Here is a 22,512-nt window from a genome sequence, read left to right on the forward strand (position 1 = left end):
GTTTTGCTTTCATATATTACAAGTTTATTTATTTGAAATTTTAATTATTATACAGTAAAAAAGTGTAACTTAATTATATTTCTTTAATTACAATGTTTTCTTTTATATCTTGAATTTGGGCCCGAGCTTAGCACAAGCCTCATAAAACTAGTTGACACTATATATGATGAAAGTGACAAAGGATATAATTTGGAATTGTGATAAAAGAGACAAAAGGTTTACATGTTTAATCAAATTCTCGTGTTCGAATCTTGAAAATAGAATCGATTGATTTACGCAAATGTCTCTTATTTGGTCCATCATTTAGATTTGTCCTTATATTTAAAGGTTGTGTATATAACCCAAAGTTTACCCTTTCGGACAACGTTAGATTAGATCTGGTCTAATGTTTGCTCATATACTACTCAAACTTACAGACAAAACATTACATTATCATCCAACGTGTTGCAATAACTTATACTAATAAATTATACCAGGTCTAACATTTTCTCATAAGAGTTTTAATTTATTCAAAAAAGATCTTTGGATCGCGGTCTAAAAGATCCATAAATTGCAAGAGAAATAAAATATATGGTCATGAGGTCATGTACTAAACAGTTATCCAAAAAAGGGATAGGGTACCTAGAGAAAATTTTACAATGGAGTCCTGGTGGAAGGAACTAGGAAGCATACTCCAAAGCAAGTTCTAGACACCCAGTGATAAATCAAAAAATAAAATCCTTCTTTTTTTTCTCTTGGAATTTTATAAACCAATGTCCAAACTTCACCGCCAAGCTTCCATATTTTTCCAAGAATATACACATCATGATGAGTCAGACTCCAATTTTTCGCTGCCAAGTGGTGATGGCAATTTCGAAATTAAAGCCAAAATCAAGCCTTTATTTATGACCCAAACTTTATATAAATTCACCACACTTACTAAAATGTAAATTTGGAGGCTTTCTCTAACCTTTCACCCCCCATTTCCAGAAACTTCTCGAAGAATTTCCAATTTTCTCCTCAGCAATTTTTCTAAAATTCCCATAAAGTTTTGATCTTTAAGCAATTTCACTATTTAGGAATGCAATTTCTTTAAATTTGCTCATATATTGCTGACCCTACGGACGAAACATTAGATTGTCGCTTAAGATCTGCATTAACTTATACGTAAAATTTTATATAGTGATCTAATGTTCTCTCATAAAAATTTTCGTTTGCTCAAAAGTTATCTTTAGATCATGATCTAAAATCCATAATTTACAAGAGAAAAAAAAAGAGTCATTTACCAAATAACTATCCCAAAAAAGATAATAGACGGAAATTTTCCAATGAAGTCTCCTACAGTAGGATGTAAACACTATTTCAAAGGGGGAAAACAAGAGAGGGTCATAATTTGCAAAGTAACTATCCCATAATTTGCAAGAAAAAAAAAGGTCATTTACTAAATACTCCCTTCGTCCCATAATAAGTGTCATCTTAGAAAATCAAGACATAAATTAACTAATTTTTTCCAATTCTATCTTAGACAATAAAGTAACATTTAAATGATGATTGGAAAAGTCATATAATAACTTGGTATTATTGGATTCCAATATCAAAAGATTTACTTCTTATGCATGCTCTAACAAAAAGATAAAAGTAATTTATTTTTATTATATAGGGATAATTTGATAAATTTTACAATATATTATTAATTTTTTAATATGCGTGTTTTTGACATTTATTATGTGACGGACGGAGTAACTGTCAAAAAAAAATGATCCACGGAAATTTTACAATGAAGTCTCCTATAGTAGAATGCAAACACTAAATATTGAACACGTGTGGTAAATCAAAAAATATTTTTTTTTTCTTTTTTTTTTTCTCTTTACTTACACTAATGTCCAAACTTAAGCACATAATGATGAGTCAATGACACCAATTTTTTCATGCCAAGTTGGGTGATGGCAATTCCGAAATTAAACCCAAAAGTCAAGCCTTTATTCATAACCCAAATTCTATATAAATTCTTAACACTAGCTGCAATGTCATTTTGGAGGATTTCTCTAACATTTCACCTCCCATTTCCAGGAAACTTCTCGAAATTTTTTCCAAATTGGTCCTTAGGGCTTTCACCAATTTAATCTAAAAGTTCCCAAAGTGTTAATCTTTAAGCAATTTGAGTACTTGGGTATGCAATTTCTTGAACATTTTCTAAAGATTTAAGCTTTAAATCCTAAATTTCTCTTAAAAGTTTTTATCTTTAAGAAATTTCAGTGTTTGGGGTCGCAATTTTTTGAAATATTTCTAAGGATTTAAGCTTTAAATTTGTTTAATTTACCAAAAAAAAAATCCCATAAAGTTGTGATCTTTAAGCAATTTCAGCATTTGGGTATTCATTTTCTAAAGATTTAAGCTTTAAATCTTAAATTTCCCTTAAAGTTTTGATCTTTAAGAAATATCAGTGTTTGGGGCTGCAATTTCTTCAAATATTTCTAAAGATTTAAGCTTTAAATTTGTTTAATTTAAAAAAAAAAAATTCCTTAAAGTTGTGATCTTTGAGCAATTTTAGTATTTGGGTATTCATTTTCTTGAAATATTTCTAAAGATTTAAGCTTTAAATTTGTTTAATTTTAGAAAAAAATCCCATAAAGTTGTGATCTTTGCGCAATTTGAGTACTTGGGTAATCAATTTCTTGAACATTTGTTAAATATTTAAGCTTTAAGTTTGTTTAATTAAAAAAAAATCCCATAAAGTTGTGATCTTTGAGCAATTTTAGTATTTGGGTATTTATTTTCTTGAATAAGTTTTGAGGATTTAAGGTTTAAATTTGTTTAATTTGTTAAAAAAAATTGTGGGTGTAATAGGATGGATTCTGATTCTTGGATTCGTATGTCTACTTCTTCAAGACGTCACCAATCTCGATCAGGTTAGTGTTTGCTCACTTAACTTTCCTTTTTAGGATTATCTTGTATAAGGGTCAAAGTATCTAATTTTTTTTTTTTTTTATTGAGTTAGTTTAAATCATGATGTTTATTGTAAATATATGTGTAGATATTGTTCTTTTTTAAAGAAAAAATATAATTTTGGGGATGGAAGGAGGAATTAGTGTGTGAGCTGAGATTAAAGTGGAATATGTATACCAGAAAATGAAGTAAGGATGGAAGGAGGAATTAGTGTGTGAGCTGAGATTAAAGTGGAATATGTATACCAGAAAATGAAGTAATGTAAAAGGAAACTTTACATTTTTTGGATAAAAAGAAAAAAAGGAAACTTTACATTTTTTGGGGAAAAAAAAAAAAGGAAGAGGAAACTTTACATTTGCAATTGCAATGGTGGGTTTTAGTTAATGGTATTAGGGGTTTAGTATTTTTCTCACTTACTTTCCTCTTTTGGCTTGCCTAGGATATTTTTCCCCTTAAAAAATAAAGGGTTCTGGTATAAGGTCAAAATATCAAAAAAAAATAAAAAAATTGAGTTACTTTAAATGACAGTGTTTATTGTAAGTATATGTGTAGATAGCATTTGAAAAAAGAAATTCCCAAATAGTGATTTAAAAGAAAAAGTAATTTTGGGATGGAGAGAGGAATTAGTTTGTGAGCTGAGGTTAAGAAAATGAAAGAATGTTAAAGGAAACTTTATATTTGTAATACTGGGTTTCGGCTTGGCTAGTACGAGGGTGAAAGCATCTAATTTCCTTTTATATGTGTTACTTTAAATCACGAAATTTATTGTAAGTATATGTAGATACCATTTGAAAATAGTAATTTTTTTTGTTGGGGATGGTAGGAGGAATTAGTTTGTGAGCTGAGATTAAGAAAATGAAAGAAAGTAAAAGGAAATGTTACATTTGCAATCATGGGTTTTAGTTTATGGCATTAGAGGTTTAGTATTTTCTCACTTACTTTCCTCTTTTCCGGCTTGGCTAGTACGAGGGTGAAAGTATGTAATATCTTTTTATATGAGTTACTTTAAATCACGATGTTTATTGTAAGTATATGTAGATACCATTTGAAAATAGTAATTTTTTTTGTTGGGGATGGTAGGAGGAATTAGTTTGTGAGCTGAGGTTAAGAAAACGAAAGAAAGTAAAAGGAAACGTTACATTTGCAATCATGGTTTTTAGTTTATGGTATTAGGGGTTTAGTATTTTCTCACTTACTTTCCTCTTTTTTGGCTTGGCTAGTACGAGGGTGAAAGTATCTAATATCTTTTTATATGAGTTACTTTAAAGCACAATGTTTATTGTAAGTATATGTAGATACCATTTGAAAATAGTAATTTTTTTGTTGGGGATGGTAGGAGGAATTAGTTTGTGAGCTGAGGTTAAGAAAACAAAAGAAAGTTAAAGGAAACGTTACATTTGCAATCATGGGTTTTAGTTTATGGTATTAGGGGTTTAGTGTTTTTATCACTTACTTTCCTCTTTTGCTTGCCTAGTATTCTTTCCCTTAAAAAAAATAAAGGGTGTGGACTATGAGCTCAAAGTATGTCATTTTTCGATTTGGATTGCTTCGGATAGTGGTTTTTTTTTTTTTTTCCCTTTAATTGTAAATATGCTTAAGATAATTGAACAAGAAAAGTTGGTCAACTCGCAAATGGTAAGAGTGGTCTTCTTAATGAAGAAATAGTTTGTGAGCTAAGGTAAAGTGGAATATGTTATGCAAGGAAACAAATGGAAAAGGGAACTTTACATTTGCATTTATGGGTTTTTTGTTTCTCCAATTTTGAGTTTAGTGTTACATTATTATTACTTCCCTGTTTATGCTTGCCTATATTAGCTAGTTGAGATGCATGCATCTAGTTTTTGGTGATTTTGTGAATTGAATGCTTACTCAATTTTACAAGTGCCGATTTTTTTTATTGTTATTTTTTTTTTTTTTTGGTGAAGGAAGGTGTAATTAGTGGATTAAGAAGAAAAATGCAGAGGAAATTTGAAGGTGTAATTAGTGGATTAAGAAGAAAAATGCAGAGGAAATTTTACATTTGTACCTTTTTTTTTTCCCCTTGCTTTGTGGTTTGTTTGAATTGTCAGAAAGGATTGTTTATGGTTTCTGCTATTGAAGTTGGACTAAATTATGCAGACTTCTATAATATAATAGAAGAGTACGAGGGTGAAGAGGAGTCAAGGCCGGAGTTTCTGTGCCCTTTCTGTGGCGAGGATTTTGATATAGTTGGCCTTTGCTGTCATATCGACGAAGAGCATGCTATTGAGGCTAAGAATGGGGTATAGTATCTACACAACTCTTTACTTATTCGTTTCTTCTTTTCGTTTTAATTGAGCAATTGCATCGGGATTGAGGCAGAGCTGAATTCATTGATTGGGCTGTCATCTGAAAAGTTTTTTACACCTAAGACCGTCTTATATTCAGGATAAGGATGAAGTTTTGGACTTTATTATCCTTCTAATTTCTATGCTACATTTGTGCTTCTCGAATGCAACATATTTCAACAGTTTAATCCTTTTGAATTTAGTGTGTATATTGTAGAGGCTATGAAACTTCACAATTCAAAGCTTCAGGACAGTAGGGCCTTGTTTTTCTTATGAAAAGGGGAAAAATATAGCTTCTTGTTCTGTTGCCTTGTATATTGATTGTGGAGAAAATGAAATTAAGCTGTATACGCTTTAATATCGAATGCTAGTTGCATCGATGCTACATCATAGTAGGTTTTCCTCGGTTCAGCTGCTCTTTTTATTGCAATTAAAATCTGAGCTGATATATGTTCTTCTAGAAGTATTGTAATTCTCTGTTCCTTTTTTATTTTGGATAACGGTGGTGTTTGGGCTAGCTTGTGCACCTTAACTAATGTAGTGGGTACTTGCTACCTCCCATCTTTTTTTTCCCTCGTTTGGAGTTATATAATCTGCCTCATACTTTTCATAGGAAAGGTTTGAAATGGAAGTCCTTAGCCTAGTAGAGAGGATCCTCCACCCCTAACCTAAGGTTGAGCGACTCTTGAGCAGAGAGTTTGGAGGTGGGGGTGCCCTATTAAAAGAAATAAAGTCAACTTTGATTTAATAGTCACTTTCATTCAAAATAGACTTAGAAGTACAACCTTTCTTTGGGGCTTGTGCCAGCTTTGTTAGGAAATGCACGCAAGGATATGAAGTTTTTTTTTTTCTTTCTATTAATATGAGTTATTGTCTCACTTTGCCAAAATGAAATTTTAACAACACCCTGGTGATCCAACTCCACCACTCAAAAGAAAGGTTCCTTACCCATTCTTTGATTCCTTCCAATGACAGCGATCTTACTCCCCCCCCAAACACACACACACCGGTCTGCACTAACACAGACCATATGGTTAATCTTTTTGTGCCTTGAGTATATGTTTATAGATGCATGGTTCATATTTAAATGCTTCAAGCTTGTGAGTTGCATTTGTGGCTAGTGCCAAGGTTTCTGTAAACATGACCAAAGTGATTTTGTTGCACTTTGACTATTAAATGTTCGAGAATATTTATGCTGGTTTATATATCTTGAGTCATGTCAATGAATACCCTGTGCAAGTCCTTCTTCCGCTCCCTATACTGCTCTACCAATCTCCTTACAATATGAATGGCTTCTGTAGTCGAGCGCCCCGGGATGAATCCAAATCGTTCTCGAAATAGACACGCCTCTCCTCACCCTCATTTCCACCACCCTTTCCCACATACTTTCATAGTGTGACTTAGCGACTTGATACCTCATAGTTGTTGCGGCTTTGAATGTCTCCCTTGTTCTTGTACACGGGAATCATTGTACTCCGTCTCCCATTCTTCGGCATCTTGTCTTGAAAATGACATTAAACAATCCGATCGGCCCCTCCAAGCCTACCCTCGCACATTCTTTCAAAATTCTCCGGAATCTAGTCGGTCCGGTCGCTCTTCCCGCATCCTACGAACAACTCCCCTTAACCTCCTCAACCTTTATACTCCTACAATAACCAAAGTCGCGACGCTGTCGGGGTGCTCCAAGTCTCCCCACAATGTCTCTCCGCACCTTCGTTCGAAGAGTTCATGAAAGTATGATTGCCATCTCTGTCTAATGCGGGCTTCCTGTACCAACACTTGGCCATCCTCGTCCTTAATGCACTTCACTAGATCCAAGTCGCGTTCCTTTCTCTCTCGCCTTGCGAGCTTAAATAGCTTCTATCCCCATCTCTATCCTCTAGTTCCGCATAAAGGCGTTCAAAAATTTGCCGTTTTTTTAGCCAAAATTGCCAACTTCGCCTCCTTTCTCGCCATCTTATACTTTTCGTGTTCGTCCGCTCTCTTCATCATCCTTGCTATCTAGCGACTTCATATGCTGCTTTCTTCGGAGATGCTTGGAGGCTAAAGGTGTACATGGGTGTACATTAGAGCGATAAAGGACATGTATGATGGAGCTAAGACCGAGGCAGGGACGGGAGGAGGAGACTCGGAGCCTTCCACTGTTACGATGGGGTTGCGTCGGGGATCGGCTCTTAGTCGTTTCTTCGCCTTGGTGATGGATGAATTGACGCGACAAATACAAGGTGAGGTGCCTTGGTGTATGTTGTTTGCAGATGACATAGTCCTGATTCACGAGATTCGCAACGGAGTTAACGATAAGCTGGAGGGCTGGAGACAGACGTTGGAGTCTAAAGGATTTAAATTGAGTGGGACCAAGACAGAATACTGGCGTACCACGTGAGGTTGATGAGGAAGTGAGGCTTGGTACCCAGGCCATTCAAAAAGAAAGCTTTCAGTATCTTGGGTCTATTATACGGGGAGATGGGGATATCGACGACGATGTTTCACATCGTATTGGTGCGAGTGGATGAAATGGAGACTCGCCTCCCGGAGTCTTTGTATGATAAGAAAGTGCCTCCAAAAACTTAAAGGCAAGTTCTACAAAGTGGTGGTTAGGCAGAAGACTTTATTGTATGGAGCGGAGTGTTGGCCGGTCGAAAATGTCATATTCGAAAGATGAAAGTTGCGGAAATGCGAATGTTGCGGTGGATGTGTGGACACACTAGGAGGGATAGAATTAGGAATGAAGATATCCGAGATAAGGTGGGAGTGGCATTGGTGGAGGACAAGATGCGGGAAGCGAGGCTGAGATGGTCTGGGCATATGAAGAGGAGAGACACAGATGCTCCCGGTGCGGAGGTGTGAGAGGTTGACTATGGATGGTTTCGGGAGAGGTAAAGGGAGGCGAAGAAGTATTGGGGAGAGGTGATTAGACGGGATATGGCACGAGTTTTAGCTCACCGAGGGACATAACCTTAGATAGGAGGTTGTGGAGGACTCGAATTAGGATAGAAGGCTAGGTGGCTTACCCTTTCACCATAGTAGTTGCGGTTTTGCTCATTTGTTTATTGCCTTTTGGTTTATGCATGATTCTTGCTATATTTGTTGGGCGTTGTACTTTGATTATTTTATTTATCTATAGTAGTTAATGCTACTTTCTTTCCGGACTGTTCTACCATGACTTTCTCGCTATTGGTATTCGTGTTATCATATTGTTTTCGATATGCTTGGCCCTATCTGACCTTTTGTCTTATTTTTCTCGTCTTCCTCTCTTGAGCCGAGGATCTTTCGGAAACAGCCGCCCTACCTTTCAAGGTGGGGGTTAGGTCTGCGTACACTCTACCCTCCCCAGACCCCACATGGTGGGATTATACTGGGCTTGTGGGCTTCTTGTTGTTGTTTGTTGTTGAGTTATTTGATGACTGTGGTGACACTACTGTACATGCAGATATGCCCCTTTTGTGCTAAAAGGGTTGGGACGAATTTGGTTGGCCATATTACGCAGCAACATGGAAATATTCTGAAGGTATCCTTTGGTGATTTTTCATAGTTGACTTAACTGGGATTTGAATATGAAGCCTTTTCTGTGTTCATAAGTTCTCGACCGTGTAACAGGTGCAGCGCAAGAGACGATTACGAAGGGGTGGAACTAATTCAACTCTTTCTATTTTAAGAAAAGAGCTGAGAGAAGGAAGTCTACCGTCCATTCTCAGGGGATCTTCGCACTTGGTTTCTTCCGCTACTTCAGATCCTGATCCCCTGTTATCTTCATTCATTAACACCTCAGCTTCGGTTGATGAACCTCCTGAAGTTCAACCTCTTTCTTCTGCTTTAGCAGCATGCTCAACAGAAGAAAACACTGCTGAGAACTTGTCTGACAGGTATGGCAGCTTCTTATTACACCTTTGTTATGCCTCCTTTATCATTACTTCTGATTCTGTCTGGGAAGTGGATGGGCAAGTGGGGGCAAATGGGAAATGAAGTCCTTACTATTAGTGTTTCTAAGAGTATGTATGTGACCCTATTGCGGTCTCTCCTCTTCATGTTTCTTCCATAGTTCATTGGTGTCTTCTCTTCATATTCTTGTAATGTTTAATTACATGTTTTGCTGTTTGGCTGAGTTGCACGTAAGTTTTCATTTTCTTTGTCGCATTTGGATCATATTTTTACTAAAATGGGAAGCCATTTTGATGGCATAAAAATACATATATATCCTTTTGCATGGTAATTATCCTTTACAATTGACATGCTATAGTTCTCATTTGTCAATAGTCGTAAATACTCCTCATCGCGACTTGGCAATGTTTAGAGAAGACATTAGTCATGAGTTTCACGTTCATCATTGAATAGTGGTAAATAGAATTGGCAATGTTTAGGCAAGGCATTCATGCTTAGCAGATTCATAGGTCGATAGATCATTGGTTCTGAAATCGAAATGTTTCTCAAATTGTGTCTTAATTTCCTCTCGTCTCTTTAAAAAGGAATGACACTCTATATTTACCAACTCTTTAATTCCAATATTCTCCCTAGCATGTTTGAGATTCAAAGGACATCTTGGTAAATTACATACATCTTTTGTATCAGATCCCAAGATTCAAGAGTAACTAAGACACATAAAATGAATTTGTAGTGAGTACATGTTATGCCTTTTAGGATCAAGGGAAGATCCTAACCAAGAGTAGAGAATCCAGGTTCATACTTAAGGCAACTTTGATCCTAACCGAGATTCTTGATGTTGTGTTGAACAGAAATATTCAGCCATCTCCACTATCCGAAAAAGACCAAGAAGAGAAGGCAAGGAAATGCGAGTTTGTTCAAGGGCTTCTGCTGTCGACCTTTCTTGAAGATGACGACTTCTAATTTAACAAGAGGATTCGCAATGTAGTAGCTATATTATGTAGCTTGCAATGTAGCTTGGTGGAAAAAGAAAGAGATGCTGCCAATTTGTAGTAGTTATTAGGCCAATTTGGAACTTATAGAGTGCTATTGTATGTAGTTCTATATGCATATGTATATAATAATGAGACACTTACTTTTCCATGTTCGACAGTATCCAATATATTTCTAAATCAAACTGTGTAAATACCCAGCTAAGAGTCTTGATTCACCCAAGAGTGATGTTGCTAGGACTCTCTTAAAATCTTGTCGTACTTGTTTTGGATCCTTCAAAAATGTATTACTTTTAGAGGATTCGACATGTATCTGTTGGTATTGGTTTCTCTTCTAGAGGGAATTTCATCTAAGATTAAATATTCCGAGTTGGCTTCTCTGGCAAAATCATACTCTTTTTTATATTGCCATCACATATAAAAAACTTTTAAGGATGAAAAGCTAAATGCATGGAATCCTTGGAGACCAAAGTAGAGTTCATCGACCAGTATAGCATTCAAGGGTGTGGTCTAACAGAATAAACTGCAAGATCTTTCGAGACCAACGACGCTGGGTGACTTCTTCTTTTTTTTTTTTTTCAAATTCTTAAGTGTTTGTGTGTACAATTACTGGATGCCTGGTGAGAGAATACTCGAGATGCGTAGATGGTACGAACACCACCGTTATTATCAAACACGAGTTGGTCATCTAAGATCTCCGAAATATCTACTTATGATATTGCTTGTGAAGAGATATTTGATCTTATAATCTGAAATGACTGATCCTTGTGTTTGTGTTACAAGAAAACGAATGTCAGGAATCCAGGTCACACGTCTCTGGAGAAACAACAACTTGTAAATTGTAATTAAAGAATTTCTTTGTTTTCTATAAAGTGTTCCAAATAACTTTGCACTTGAACTAAGATGGTACTCCCTCCTATCCAAAATATTTGAGGATTTAGCCTATAAAAGTTGATCCAAAATAATTGAGATTTTAGTCTATCAAAAAGTTATTTTTTTTTAAAAAAATTTACCCTTGACTCATTCTTAATTCAATGAACAAATTTATTGCTTGTTATAGTTTTAAAGTCCCTCTTAATTAAGTGTATTTTAGTCAATACACCTCTTAACTTTTAGGAGTAAGTGAATTTCTTCTTAATCCATGTGTCAAAATCTAAAACCTCAATTATTTTAGATCGCAACAGTAAATTATATCTAAATTAAATAAAAACAAAAATAAATGTCTACTTCTCTAAGAGAGGCATATCATTGTGGTTAAAGGTCTAAGTACTTATTAGTCCCATTTAATGCACATCAACCTACCACAGAAGGATGAGACATAAAGTCAAGAAAAATAATTAAAGAGAGTAGCATACAAAAACACTACTCCTTCCGTTCCAAAATATTTATCGTGATTACTAAAAATACTTGTCTTAAAATATTTATCATTTTATTTACCTAAGATAAAATTAAGTAGATTTTTCCCATTTTACCCTTGCATTAATTACATCAATGGGCTGATTTTGTGAGTCTACATACCAACATTTAAAAGGTTTCAACATTAATGGAGAAAATATTTATTGAGGAGCGAATACATGATGAAATATGTTAAAGAGGGTAAAATAGTCAAAATGCTACCCTTATAAATGCTTTCTTAATGGGCGTGCAAATGAGAAATGCACAAATATTTTGAGACGGAGGGAGTAATTTATATTATGCATCTAATTTAATTAATTTAACTCTTAACAGAACCAGTAGCCACCTATTGAGTGGCTCCTGATTCTGGATTTTTGGGTATGATATCGCTCGGTAAGAAGCAGTTTCCCTGAAGTGAAACTTTTCGGCACGAATCTGAATTAATCGAGCCCCAAAGCGTGTACAGGACATCAGCTCAGAAACAAAAAAAAAAATCCGTATTTATTTATAGTATTAAAAAGGTTGGTCCTGATCCTAGCTAGCTGAAAATTTAGGTTAGGAGGAACTAAATGCACTAAATGCCGCATTTCATTAAAGATTGTATGCTACGTACACTTTAATTTAAAAAAAGAATGCTTAAGCATTAAAATGCATTTCATTTCCCAATCTATAAATACCATCATGAATCAATTCAGTTTCTTCATATCAAGCTCTATACTACAATATACAATTCAAGTTTTTTTTTTTTTTGTTTATTTATCATGGGAATTATCACAGTCACTGATGAGTTCACTAGCCCAATTTCAGCATCTAGAATGTTTAAGGCCCTCATTCTTGATGGTGAAAATCTTCTTCCAAAAATTGCACCTCAAGTTATCAAAAATGTTGAGACAATTCATGGAGATGGAGGCCCTGGAACTATCAAGCAAATGAACTTTGCTGAAGGCAACATATTTCTTCTTTTACTCCTTATATTTTATATTGTGTTTGATATGCTGGAAGTCATTTTCCACCGGCAAAACATATTTTCCTACAAAAATGTATACTAAAAATTAATTAATATGAGCAAATCAGACAGTGTTTTGATGAAGTTTTTGAATACTAAATATTGATAATGATTTTCAATTGATTTTAGATGGAACAAGTGATATAAAATTAAAAGGTAATATACTTGCAAAGAAGCTAGCTTCCGTCCACAAGGGAAGTTAAAGGTGGATCCAAGATTTTAAATTTATGGTATCCGGACAACAATTTTTTTTGTTTACTGGATATTTATTTATACATATTAAGTGAATTTTTTAACACAAAGACGTGATTTGAGCCAAAGCTACTAGGTTCTAACGAACCTATAACTCATTTCTCCGGATGGAAAACAAAATTTGGTAGCGAAACACCAGACCAGAAAACGACTCCCTCTTGAAAACATTTTCCTAGATAATGGCTTTCATCGTACCAAATACACCAAATCATAAATTTTGCTCAAAATAGAATTGATCTTTTATATATGCATGCAGGTAGTGAAGTCAAGTTTGTGAAGAATAGGATTGACGCACTTGACAAAGATAACATGACCTATGCATACACATTGATTGAAGGTGGTTCTTTAATGGACAAGATTGATTCAATTTCATATGAAATAAAACTTGAGTCCACCCCTGATGGAGGATGTAAAAGTAAAACCACTAGCAATTACCATACAAAGCCTGGTGTTGAGATCAAAGGAGAAGAAATTAAAGCACGCAAAGAGAAGGCTACTCTTGTTGTCAAGGCTGTTGAGGGTTACCTCTTGGCAAATCCTAATGAATATGCTTAGTGTGATTTTGGCGACTCTACCACTCAGTCAATTCTGTTTCCGGGTCTACTTATATTACTATGGCTGGTTATTTAATAAAACTTGTGTTATTTTGGTGTGAGAAAGCATTTCTATCATAAGGGTCCTATATCATATTGTATTGAGGTTTTTCCTCAATTTCGTTTTACTAGTTTCTAGGGACGTGTTTTGGCGTATACCCCATGTATCAATGAGCATATAGTATTAAAAAATCACATGAATAGCATTATAGTACTATGTTTGAGTTATGATAATGATGAATGTTGATCTTAGCTCAATAAATAAAGGAAGAGATCATGCCCCATGAAAGATTTCAAATGTGTTATTGTAATTTTCGTCTTTGTCTCAGATGTCGTCTTGTTGTTTCTGGATTTGCCTCTAATTACTGAAGTAATTCGATTGTCTTAATTTCTTTTGGAATCAATTAATTGCTGCAATATTGTGTGTGTGTGTGTGTGTGTCAATTAAACCAAACCCCTGTGTGTGTGTGTGTGTGTTTTTTTTAGCATAAACACGACTTTTATGAATTTGATTGTAAGATGTTATTTGCTCCCATTTTAAAGCCTCAACTCGACATGTAGTTGCTTATGATTTTTACAGTACAAACCCAAGAAGTACAACAAACATTATCCTAGACACTTCCATACATTGGATTTTGTAACATAGGACGTCTTTTGGGACAAGTGAGTAATTCAAGAGTACGTACTTCTTGTTTAAATTGTCTCACCTTGACCGCCAAGAATAAAGTTGTAGCAAAATCAAATTTGTTTAGGATTTGATATTTAATTAAGTCATGACTAAATAGGACTTACAGTTAAATATATACAGAAATAGGTTTTCCAGTTTATAATCAAAGTAGGTTTCCTATTATTATAAATAAAAGTGTTGCTAGCTATTTTAAATTGTGGAGAATTATAGAGTGCATTTAAAAATTTATTGAGTTTATATCAATTCATGTCTTGCTCAAAGATGATCGTGTTGAAGAGCTCTGATGGCGAGACTTTCGAGGTGGAAGAGTCTGTATATGGAATCACAGACCATCAAGCACATAATCGAGGACGATTGCCAACACCAGCATCCCTCTTCCTAATGTTACAAGCAGAATCTTGGCTAAGGTGATTGGTACTGTAGGTGCCATGTTGATGCTGCTGCTAAGACTGATGACAAAGCCTCTGAGGATGATCTCAAGAACTTTGATGCTGATTTCGTCAAAGTTGATCAGAGCACCCTCTTTGATCTTATTTTGGCTAACTATTTGAACATAAAGAGCCTGCTTGATCTCACCTGTCAGACTGTGGCAAACATGATCAAAGAGAAGACTCCAGAGGAAATTCGCAAGATCTTCAACATCAAGAATGACTACACGCCCGAGGAAGAGGAGGAGGTTAGGAGGGAGAATGCTTGGGCATTTGAGTGAATCTGATGTTTTTAAGTGCCCATATTCTGGGTGATACAGTTGCAATATACATTAGTAGATGTTGTCAACAATCTTTATGTTAGTACTACTAAATATGTTCCTAACATTTGCTTTGGAGCCTATTAATTAGATTTTGTTGTTCTTCCTAACTTTTGCATTGGAACTTTTCCCATCTTTGTTCAATGAAGATAGATACTTCTCTATTTTTGCTAAAAAAAGGAAGAAAAATTAAATTGATTTAATTAAAATAAAAAAGAAAACGAATAAAACATAATCCTTCAAAGTGTCGCCTGTGTGGCTAATGATTATGTTGGCAAACGTCGGGCCAATGATATATGTGTGAGAAACAATCATGCTGAGAAGGACTGATAAAGATATTGTACGTCTAAAGAGGTGCAAGCAAATATGCACAAGAGGAAGAAATTCTTCTCTAAAAGTTGGGAAAAAGTGGGGAAAAATTAGAGGTTGATGAGAAAGTGCATCAACAATTGAAATGTTTGGAGAGAAAGTGCTTCAATGAATTAGAAGTTGATGACATGTGCATCAACAAATTGAAAATTGAATTCCGAGAGAATATTGAAAGAATAATGTAGGAAACCAAATTTGTATAGAATTTGGTGTTTCCTTAATTTTTGCCTAAATAACAGGATTTATAACAAATTATATAGAAATCCTTTCCATTATAGTCAAAGTAGGTTTTTACTATTATAATAGAGTATTTAGCTATTTTAAATAGTATAGAAATCTAAAATCTATTGAATTTATGAAAAAAAAAAAAATCCTTCACCTCTGAATAAATGTACAGGTTGGGAAGATTGATAAGAAACAATTTGATCAGCACAATACACTCTGTTCTGTTGGTCACAAGTTCACACTCGCTTGAACTTATATATATATTTTTGTCAAACCTTATATATATTGAAAATATATATATATATATATATATATATATATATATATCTGTTACTCCACCTCCGTAAGTATATTTGACTATGAACCAAATTACTAAAGTTAACTCGGCGTCCTTATAAAACTCATAAGCATCAAATCTTGAATTTGTGCCTGCTCAGAAGGAAAATTACTTGAGCGGAAAAGAGAGGGAAACAACTTCACATCTACCAGTCTAATGGCATAACTGCTTTTACAGTACAATTTTGTCGACAAGTCAAAAGTTTCTTCAACAAATGATATGCAGTCTACTTGTGATGCCAATCACATACATTTCTGATATACTTACAGTTGCTCATACCTAATATGGAGTTAGCGAGCAAAGTTGCTTAAAACCTCATCAATGACTTTATGCAGAGATCTAAATTTGGTGTCAATCATTGACATCTAATATCTAATAAAATAACTATCAATCGACAATGTCATTCGGCATTCAACTTAACCACCATATCGTTCTTTTAACAACTCGGGAGGCTCCTCCTCCATGATTCCAGAACCAGTTGTTGAGAAGTACTCGCGTATTGTTGTTCTACGGTCGCCAAGGAAGGTATGATCAAGAAAATTATCGTAGGCAAGATCACCAAGATTCTGAGCTGCCAGAACACTACAAAATCACAATGTTTAATCAGTTAAAAGCTAAATTTATTTTGTGAAAAGGAAAAAATATTTCCAATAAGTACAAAATCCAAATAATCTCAGAACTCAGATATTCGAGGAAACAAGTTTCAAACAAGAATATGGTTTTGCACTACTAAGTACTCGATGGAACTAACCAATGGCGGAGATAGACACGGCAGGGTAATATATCATCTCGCCAAATCTTGTCAATATTATATCGGCCATACCGCTGGAAGAAGATGTCTTTATCACCTGATGATAAAATTAAAGATAAGATATGAAACTGCTTGCAACTTAAAAGAGAGAAGGATACAAAGAAAAACAAAACAATAGCTCTTAGGTACACTCTGTATCATATGACAAAAGTTGACCTCTCCTTTAGTTTCACCAAAAGAAAAATTAGTAAGAGATAAAAATCAAACTAACAAGCATTACAATAAGAAATTTCCACCAATATAACCACAAATGCAAGTGAATCACTACACTTTTTCTCCTCATAATTAATATAAATGCTAATTTATATGGTAAAAATTCGCCAAGTTGTAACTTAGATAGAGAAGTATGTAAACTAAAGCAGTTAGACTAACAAACAGAAAGCAAGTGCCCTAGTGATAGGAAGACTACCTCTGCATCTAGTTTTCAGATACTCCTCATCACTATAACGGGCACAAATTATCTGCATTAAGATATAATACAAAGAATAGGATCAGGAAGACAAATTATTGGTAAAAGGCCAAGCAGTCTCAGGGTGCTTACTGCTGGATTGATGTAAAACAATCCATTTAATGTTTCTGGGATTACCTAAAAAAAAAAAAAAAATACTGATATTAGTCACATGAATTGAAGTTACATTTTGTTTTATGTAGTTAGAGAAAGGATAGAGAAGGAAAGATTATCGAAGGTCTCACAGCTAAAAACCGAAACTCGTGCTCCCTTTCAATAAATGCTGGGATCTGGCCTTTATAGAGAAGAAGTTAGAAAACAGAGTAATCACATCAAGATCTCAACTAAAAATGAATAATTGCTAAGACATTACCTCTGATCTTTGAATTTCAAAGATAGTAACTATAAGACTTTCCCCTTCACAGGGCTCCACACTCAAGCTTGATATTTCCTGGAAATATAGTAACATTCCATTCAATAAAACTCAGTCCTAAACAAATTTCAAATTTCTACAGTCTGTCTGAGAGTAATTCGAAAAGCAGCAATAGTTTTTTAACAGTGATGGTTTTCCTGATACGTCAAATTCACAATAACAAAAATCAAGCTAATCTAACTCTTCCATTTCAGAGAGGTTTGTTAAAGAAGTTCAACAAAATGACAACCAGGGACTCATACTTTCTCAACTTAAACAGATAGTTAGACTGAGCATCCTTTCATTTTTATTTTTGATAAACATGGAGTTCAAACCAATTTGCGCGCACCTCAACTAATCCACCCGTACCTGCGACTCTCTCAAATACAGGTAGTATCGGATAACTCTACTCCACCAAGACTAAGACAGATAGGAAGAAATCACTTCACTTTTTTTGCATATACTGGGATTTGAACTCTAATTACACATGGTCTGCAAGGCTTATTTATACCAATCTCTCATTTCCAGTTTTTTCTACAACCAAATTCCAGAAGCGTTTGTCCTCCTTCCAGATTCCAGAAAAACGACTTAAAACGATTATAGCAGAGACTATTCTCTAGTTTCCGGTTTGTTCGATAAGTAATTATGTAAAGCCATCAAAAGTTGGTGGTAGTAGTAATAGTAGTAGTAACTTTGACAGAATTTTGTGGTTGAGCAATTTTATTTTAATTTCAGTTTTCATTCTTCTTTCTAATATCCGTTAAATATATCAAGAGTCAAGCATGACAGAGACATTTTCTGCTTTGTCTGCACCTTCTGAGCAAACCAAACAATATTTAAGATTGTACTTTTAGTGAATGTAAGGCACCTTGGTTTCAGGTTTAGCTATCCGACGCTCAAAGAAAATAGGCGCTGAATGAGCAAATACTCTCCGAAATCCACTCAATTTCGCGACTCTGAAGTTGATCAGATCTGGAAATGTACTCCGAGCACTCCTTTCTGTTCTACCAACAACACAACATCAAAATGCCACAGAGACAAGAGTATACCGCAACTCGCTTTGTCACAGATCATTTGGCACTTTCCACGTTAATTTAACTAAGTGTGAACTACATTAATTATCTTTTAAGAAACTACAATTTAGATACTTAAAAAGTGCACAAAAGTAATATAAATTACAATTTTGCTATATCAAATCTCCAAATTGGTGATAAAAATAGTTAATACTGATCACATTTCAATAGTGTAAACATCATCAAACGTACACTAAATATTCTCCAAAATCAAAGTGTGAACTACATTAGTTTTTTTTTTTTTTTTTTGAACTAAAAGTAAGATATTTAATTAGTACACAAAAAAAGTATAATAAGTTGCAATTCTGCTTTATCAAATATTCAAAGTGGTGAACAAAAATATATTATTGATCAAATTTCAACAGTCTAAATATCGACAAATATACAAGTATACTAAATTATCCTCCAAAATCAAAGTTAAGAATAAGTGTGTGATTTGACCTGAGAGTAGAGAACCGAAACCGCAAACGGAGATAAGCATGAACTAAATTAATTATTTTTCAGGAACTAAAATTTAGATATTCAAAAAGCAGACAAAAAAGTATTACAAATTGTAATTCTGCTATATCAAATATTTCTAAGTGATGAATATCGACAAACATACAAATATACTTAAATATTCTGCAAAATCAAAGTTAAGGATAAGTGTAATGATTTGATTTTGACCTGAGAGAAAAACTAAAATTATCTCGCAAGAAAGTGTGTTTTAGTAAATACTGCATCGGTGATAGTTCAAGCAGGAAATGCAAACACTTGATAGTTCAGGTAGAAACTCCACAAAATGCGATACTTTCAAGTGTTTTTTTTTTTTTTAGCATTATCTCTATATATTATAATATTGATCAATTGACAAACATACAAATATACTAAAATATTCTGCAAAATTAAAAATTATTTAAGTATAGTAAGTGTAACGATTTGATTTTTACCTGAGAGGAGAGAACCAAATCCACAAACAGAGATTAATCCATCGGATGATACAATTCGATCAAAATCAGACTCATCGGAAAGTTCCACCGGAAAATTCAGTTCGCCGTCATCGCCGGCGGAATAGGCGGCGGTGAAGGCTGAAGGCATGGTGAAATTTGGCCGGAAAAAGTAATTCCGGCGAGGAAAAGAAGAGACGCGGAATGAGCGAGGAAGAGTGACGGAGTTTGCGACATAAGTAGGTCGTAAGAGCGTGGGGACACGCACGTGAAGTGGCGGTGGAGGTAATAATAATAGTACAGGAGGAGTAAAGTGTGTGGTCATGTGTACCACGTGCATATTGTGTTGTGAGAAAGATGACACTGATAATTACTCTTACCTGTTTTGTTTAGGTGAGAGAATTTATGGAGAAAATGACCAAAATGGTCCTTACTGCTTGTTTGGATGGTTATTATCTATCGTACTACTCCCTCTGGATCAAAAAAAAGAGTATACTCAGCCGTTTACACACCCCTTGAAAAATTACTCACCTCAAGAAAAAATACGTAAATTGATTAAATTATCCTTAATTAAATAGGTATTGGGATTTGATCACATAATACTTAATAGGAACAAATCTGAAAAGATAGGATTAATTGTTTCTTGATTTAATAAGTGGATACTTTTTTTGACCCAAGAAAAAAAGGCTAAGTGGACATTTTTTTTATCCGGATGGAGTATTGTATTGTGTTGTGGTGTTAATTTAAATATAGTACTCCCTCTGTTCTAATTTATGTGATATACTTACATTTTTAATCTTTCAAAAAAAGAATGATACATTTTCTTATTTGGCAACAATTTAGTTTAAATTTTACCTTTTTACGATTGACGAGATGATTTATAACCACACAAATATCTTTGGCTTATTTTAGATAACAAGATTCAAAAGTCTCTTTTTATTTCTTAAATTTTGTGTTCAGTCAAACTATATCACGTAAATTGAGACGAAGGGAGTATTTGTTTTGATTGATACTTTAACTTTATTGTATCGTATCATTAAATTTATTGTTACTTAACCACGAAGGGTCTAGTTTTATAACGATGGATTTCGTGTTATCGCATTGTTAACTTATTTATTTTGTCTTTATTTATTATCTAATAATTATAGTTTCCTTCATCCTACATTTTTATGATAGATCTACACGGTACCCTATTTTTCTTGTAGGTTTATTCTTCAAATTGTGGATGTCGGACATTATGTAACGACAGAAAACGATATGATCTATCTAAACGTTGTATTAATCAAAACAATACAATACGATATGATACGATACATTATGAGACAATACGTAATAACCATTCAAACAAAGTGTTAATGTATAGAGATTGGATTGTTTTGGTCTGTAGGAGTTGTTTGATAGGAGGTATTGTGATACTTTTGCTTCCCGATATTCAAAATGTATAAATTTGACCAATATTTTAAGATGTAATTTTCATCAAATTAATATGAATTAAAGTTGCAACCAATAGTAGTTTTTAAATATATAAATTTTAATCTTAACATATCGAATTAATCTAATCGAATTTAGCTTTAAAATTTACTTAAATTGACTAAAAAAATAAAAAAATATCATATAAATTGAGACGAAATTGAAACGAAGGAAGTTATTATTTTGTTTCAAAATGTGGGTAAATACGTAAGACATACTTCAACATAAGTAGATGGTAAGCGCGTGGTGACGCCAGTACAAAAAGAGTAAAGTGAGTGGTCATGTGTAACACGTGGATTTTGTGGGAAAAGATGAGAGGAATGTGATACTGTGATTGGGACTTTAAGATAAAAGATGAAATGAGTTGCAAAGGCTAGCCATAAAGAGGATATGCTTTTTCCTTGGAAATGTGACTAAACAGCGTGGTTGGATGGGTTTATAATTTTTGACTTATAAGTCAAAAGTTATAAATTATTTTTATTGCTTTAGCTTAAAGACAAGTGTTTAAAAGTATTTTGTTTTATTTTAATCAAATATTATAAAAATACTTAAAAGTTATTTTTGGCTTAAAAGACCTAAAATAAGTCAATCCAAACAGGCTGTAAATGCGTAAGTCATATTTAGGAGAGATTAAATGAATGCCAAATGGCTAGCCAGAAAAAGGATACTCCCTAGTCTCAGTGACAGTTTTTAATTCGCAAAATTCAAACTGTATGAACTTTGATCAATATTTTAAGATATATTTTTTTCACCAAATTGATATGAGAAAAGTTATAACTTATACTCCCTCCATCCGAATAAGTATCATCTCAGTAAAAAAAAAAAAATCGTCTGAAGTGTCACACTAAATTCAAGACTAACACCGACACTCGTTTCCAACTCATGTCTTTAGCATTAAAAAAAAAGCCTCTTAATATTGCATCCACTCTTTTTCCTATTCAAAGATTAACCCCCGGCTTTATATTTTCACATCGAGAATTATTATAGATGAAGAGGTGTCAAAAGGGCTTCTTACTTCCCAAACAGATGCTCCTACATCTATATACAGACGCTAGTTTATCAAGAATATGATAGAAAGTCACTTCAAATTGTTGATTAATAGTCAAATATGCTCAAAAAGTATCTAACACAAAGGGTAGTCAAGTAAACTCAACCTAATATTTATTGCTTTCTTAATGGGTGTGATTTTTGCTAAGGTGGTATTTTTTTTTTAGAACGGAGGGTTTTTCTTTTTGTTTTCAAATATATAAATTTTAATTTTAAAACATTGAGTTAATATAATACTTTAGCTATAAAATTTAATCAAATCGACTCTCAAAATCGAAAAGTATCATATAAATTAGAACGGTGGAGTAATTTTTTTCTTTCAAAATGTGGTTAAATGCATAAGACATGCTTCAACATAAGTGTAGGTCGACCTACTACCGAAGGAGTAGAGTGAGTGGTCATGCGTATCTCGTGGATTTTGTGTGAGAAAGATGAGATTGATAACCTTTTCTTTGGTTCAGTGGAGGAATGTGATACTGTGATTAGGACTTATTTATGAGAGATGAAATAAAAGCCAAATGGCTAGGCAGAAAAAGCCTAACTTTTTTCTTTCAAAATGTGGTTAAATGTGTAAGTTGCATTTCAACATCTTTCTATGACACCTTGTCGA

General features: G+C 34.0%; 3 protein-coding genes and 1 pseudogene across 5 annotated transcripts; 3 read left to right on the top strand and 1 right to left on the bottom strand.

Moving 5' to 3' along the window:
- Positions 1 to 2,019: 2,019 nt before the first annotated feature.
- On the top strand, positions 2,020 to 10,139 carry LOC132039688 (protein DEHYDRATION-INDUCED 19 homolog 4-like). Of its 3 annotated transcripts, none has more exons than XM_059430190.1 (6): positions 2,020 to 2,149; positions 2,827 to 2,888; positions 5,044 to 5,186; positions 8,662 to 8,739; positions 8,829 to 9,094; positions 9,962 to 10,139. In XM_059430190.1, the coding sequence occupies exons 2-6, from the start codon at positions 2,828 to 2,830 to the stop codon at positions 10,071 to 10,073; spliced, it is 660 nt and encodes a 219-aa protein (XP_059286173.1). In that variant the 5' UTR covers positions 2,020 to 2,149; position 2,827; the 3' UTR covers positions 10,074 to 10,139. The 3 variants fall into 3 exon arrangements, with proteins under 3 accessions (XP_059286173.1, XP_059286174.1, XP_059286172.1); XM_059430191.1 differs by lacking the exon at positions 2,020 to 2,149 and adding an exon at positions 2,626 to 2,642; XM_059430189.1 differs by lacking the exon at positions 2,020 to 2,149 and having other exon boundaries at positions 2,662 to 2,888.
- Positions 10,140 to 12,188: 2,049 nt separating this feature from the next.
- Positions 12,189 to 13,326, top strand: LOC132040693 (major strawberry allergen Fra a 1-2-like). Its single transcript, XM_059431347.1, has 2 exons — positions 12,189 to 12,442; positions 13,012 to 13,326. The coding sequence occupies exons 1-2, from the start codon at positions 12,259 to 12,261 to the stop codon at positions 13,308 to 13,310; spliced, it is 483 nt and encodes a 160-aa protein (XP_059287330.1). The 5' UTR covers positions 12,189 to 12,258; the 3' UTR covers positions 13,311 to 13,326.
- Positions 13,327 to 14,267: 941 nt separating this feature from the next.
- Positions 14,268 to 15,374, top strand: LOC132040317 (SKP1-like protein 1; annotated as a pseudogene).
- Positions 15,375 to 15,845: 471 nt separating this feature from the next.
- Positions 15,846 to 19,775, bottom strand: LOC132039583 (uncharacterized). The gene is made up of 8 exons (XM_059430078.1): positions 19,389 to 19,775; positions 18,255 to 18,385; positions 17,348 to 17,425; positions 17,220 to 17,264; positions 17,068 to 17,112; positions 16,936 to 16,987; positions 16,467 to 16,563; positions 15,846 to 16,297 (listed from the first exon to the last, which is right to left on the bottom strand). Exons 1-8 carry the CDS (start codon positions 19,723 to 19,725, stop codon positions 16,132 to 16,134), a joined length of 951 nt encoding a protein of 316 aa, XP_059286061.1. The 5' UTR covers positions 19,726 to 19,775; the 3' UTR covers positions 15,846 to 16,131.
- Between the last annotated feature and the right edge of the window lie 2,737 nt (positions 19,776 to 22,512).

This window comes from Lycium ferocissimum, chromosome 12 (assembly GCF_029784015.1).
Source record: "Lycium ferocissimum isolate CSIRO_LF1 chromosome 12, AGI_CSIRO_Lferr_CH_V1, whole genome shotgun sequence".
Lineage (NCBI taxonomy): Eukaryota > Viridiplantae > Streptophyta > Magnoliopsida > Solanales > Solanaceae > Lycium > Lycium ferocissimum.

Excerpts from the sequence above, each read along its gene's own strand:
- LOC132039688 (XM_059430190.1), top strand. The coding sequence starts at position 2,828 with ATGGATTCTGATTCTTGGATTCGTATGTCTACTTCTTCAAGACGTCAC. Across the intron at positions 2,889-5,043 it reads ACGTCACCAATCTCGATCAG|ACTTCTATAATATAATAGAA; the intron begins GTTAGTGTTTGC and ends TAAATTATGCAG. Across the intron at positions 8,740-8,828 it reads AACATGGAAATATTCTGAAG|GTGCAGCGCAAGAGACGATT; the intron begins GTATCCTTTGGT and ends ACCGTGTAACAG.
- LOC132040693 (XM_059431347.1), top strand. The coding sequence starts at position 12,259 with ATGGGAATTATCACAGTCACTGATGAGTTCACTAGCCCAATTTCAGCA. Across the intron at positions 12,443-13,011 it reads GCAAATGAACTTTGCTGAAG|GTAGTGAAGTCAAGTTTGTG; the intron begins GCAACATATTTC and ends ATATGCATGCAG.
- LOC132039583 (XM_059430078.1), bottom strand. The coding sequence starts at position 19,725 with ATGCACGTGGTACACATGACCACACACTTTACTCCTCCTGTACTATTA. Across the intron at positions 17,265-17,347 it reads TTGAAATTCAAAGATCAGAG|ATCCCAGCATTTATTGAAAG; the intron begins GTAATGTCTTAG and ends TATAAAGGCCAG. Across the intron at positions 17,113-17,219 it reads ACGAGTTTCGGTTTTTAGCT|GTAATCCCAGAAACATTAAA; the intron begins GTGAGACCTTCG and ends TTTTTTTTTTAG.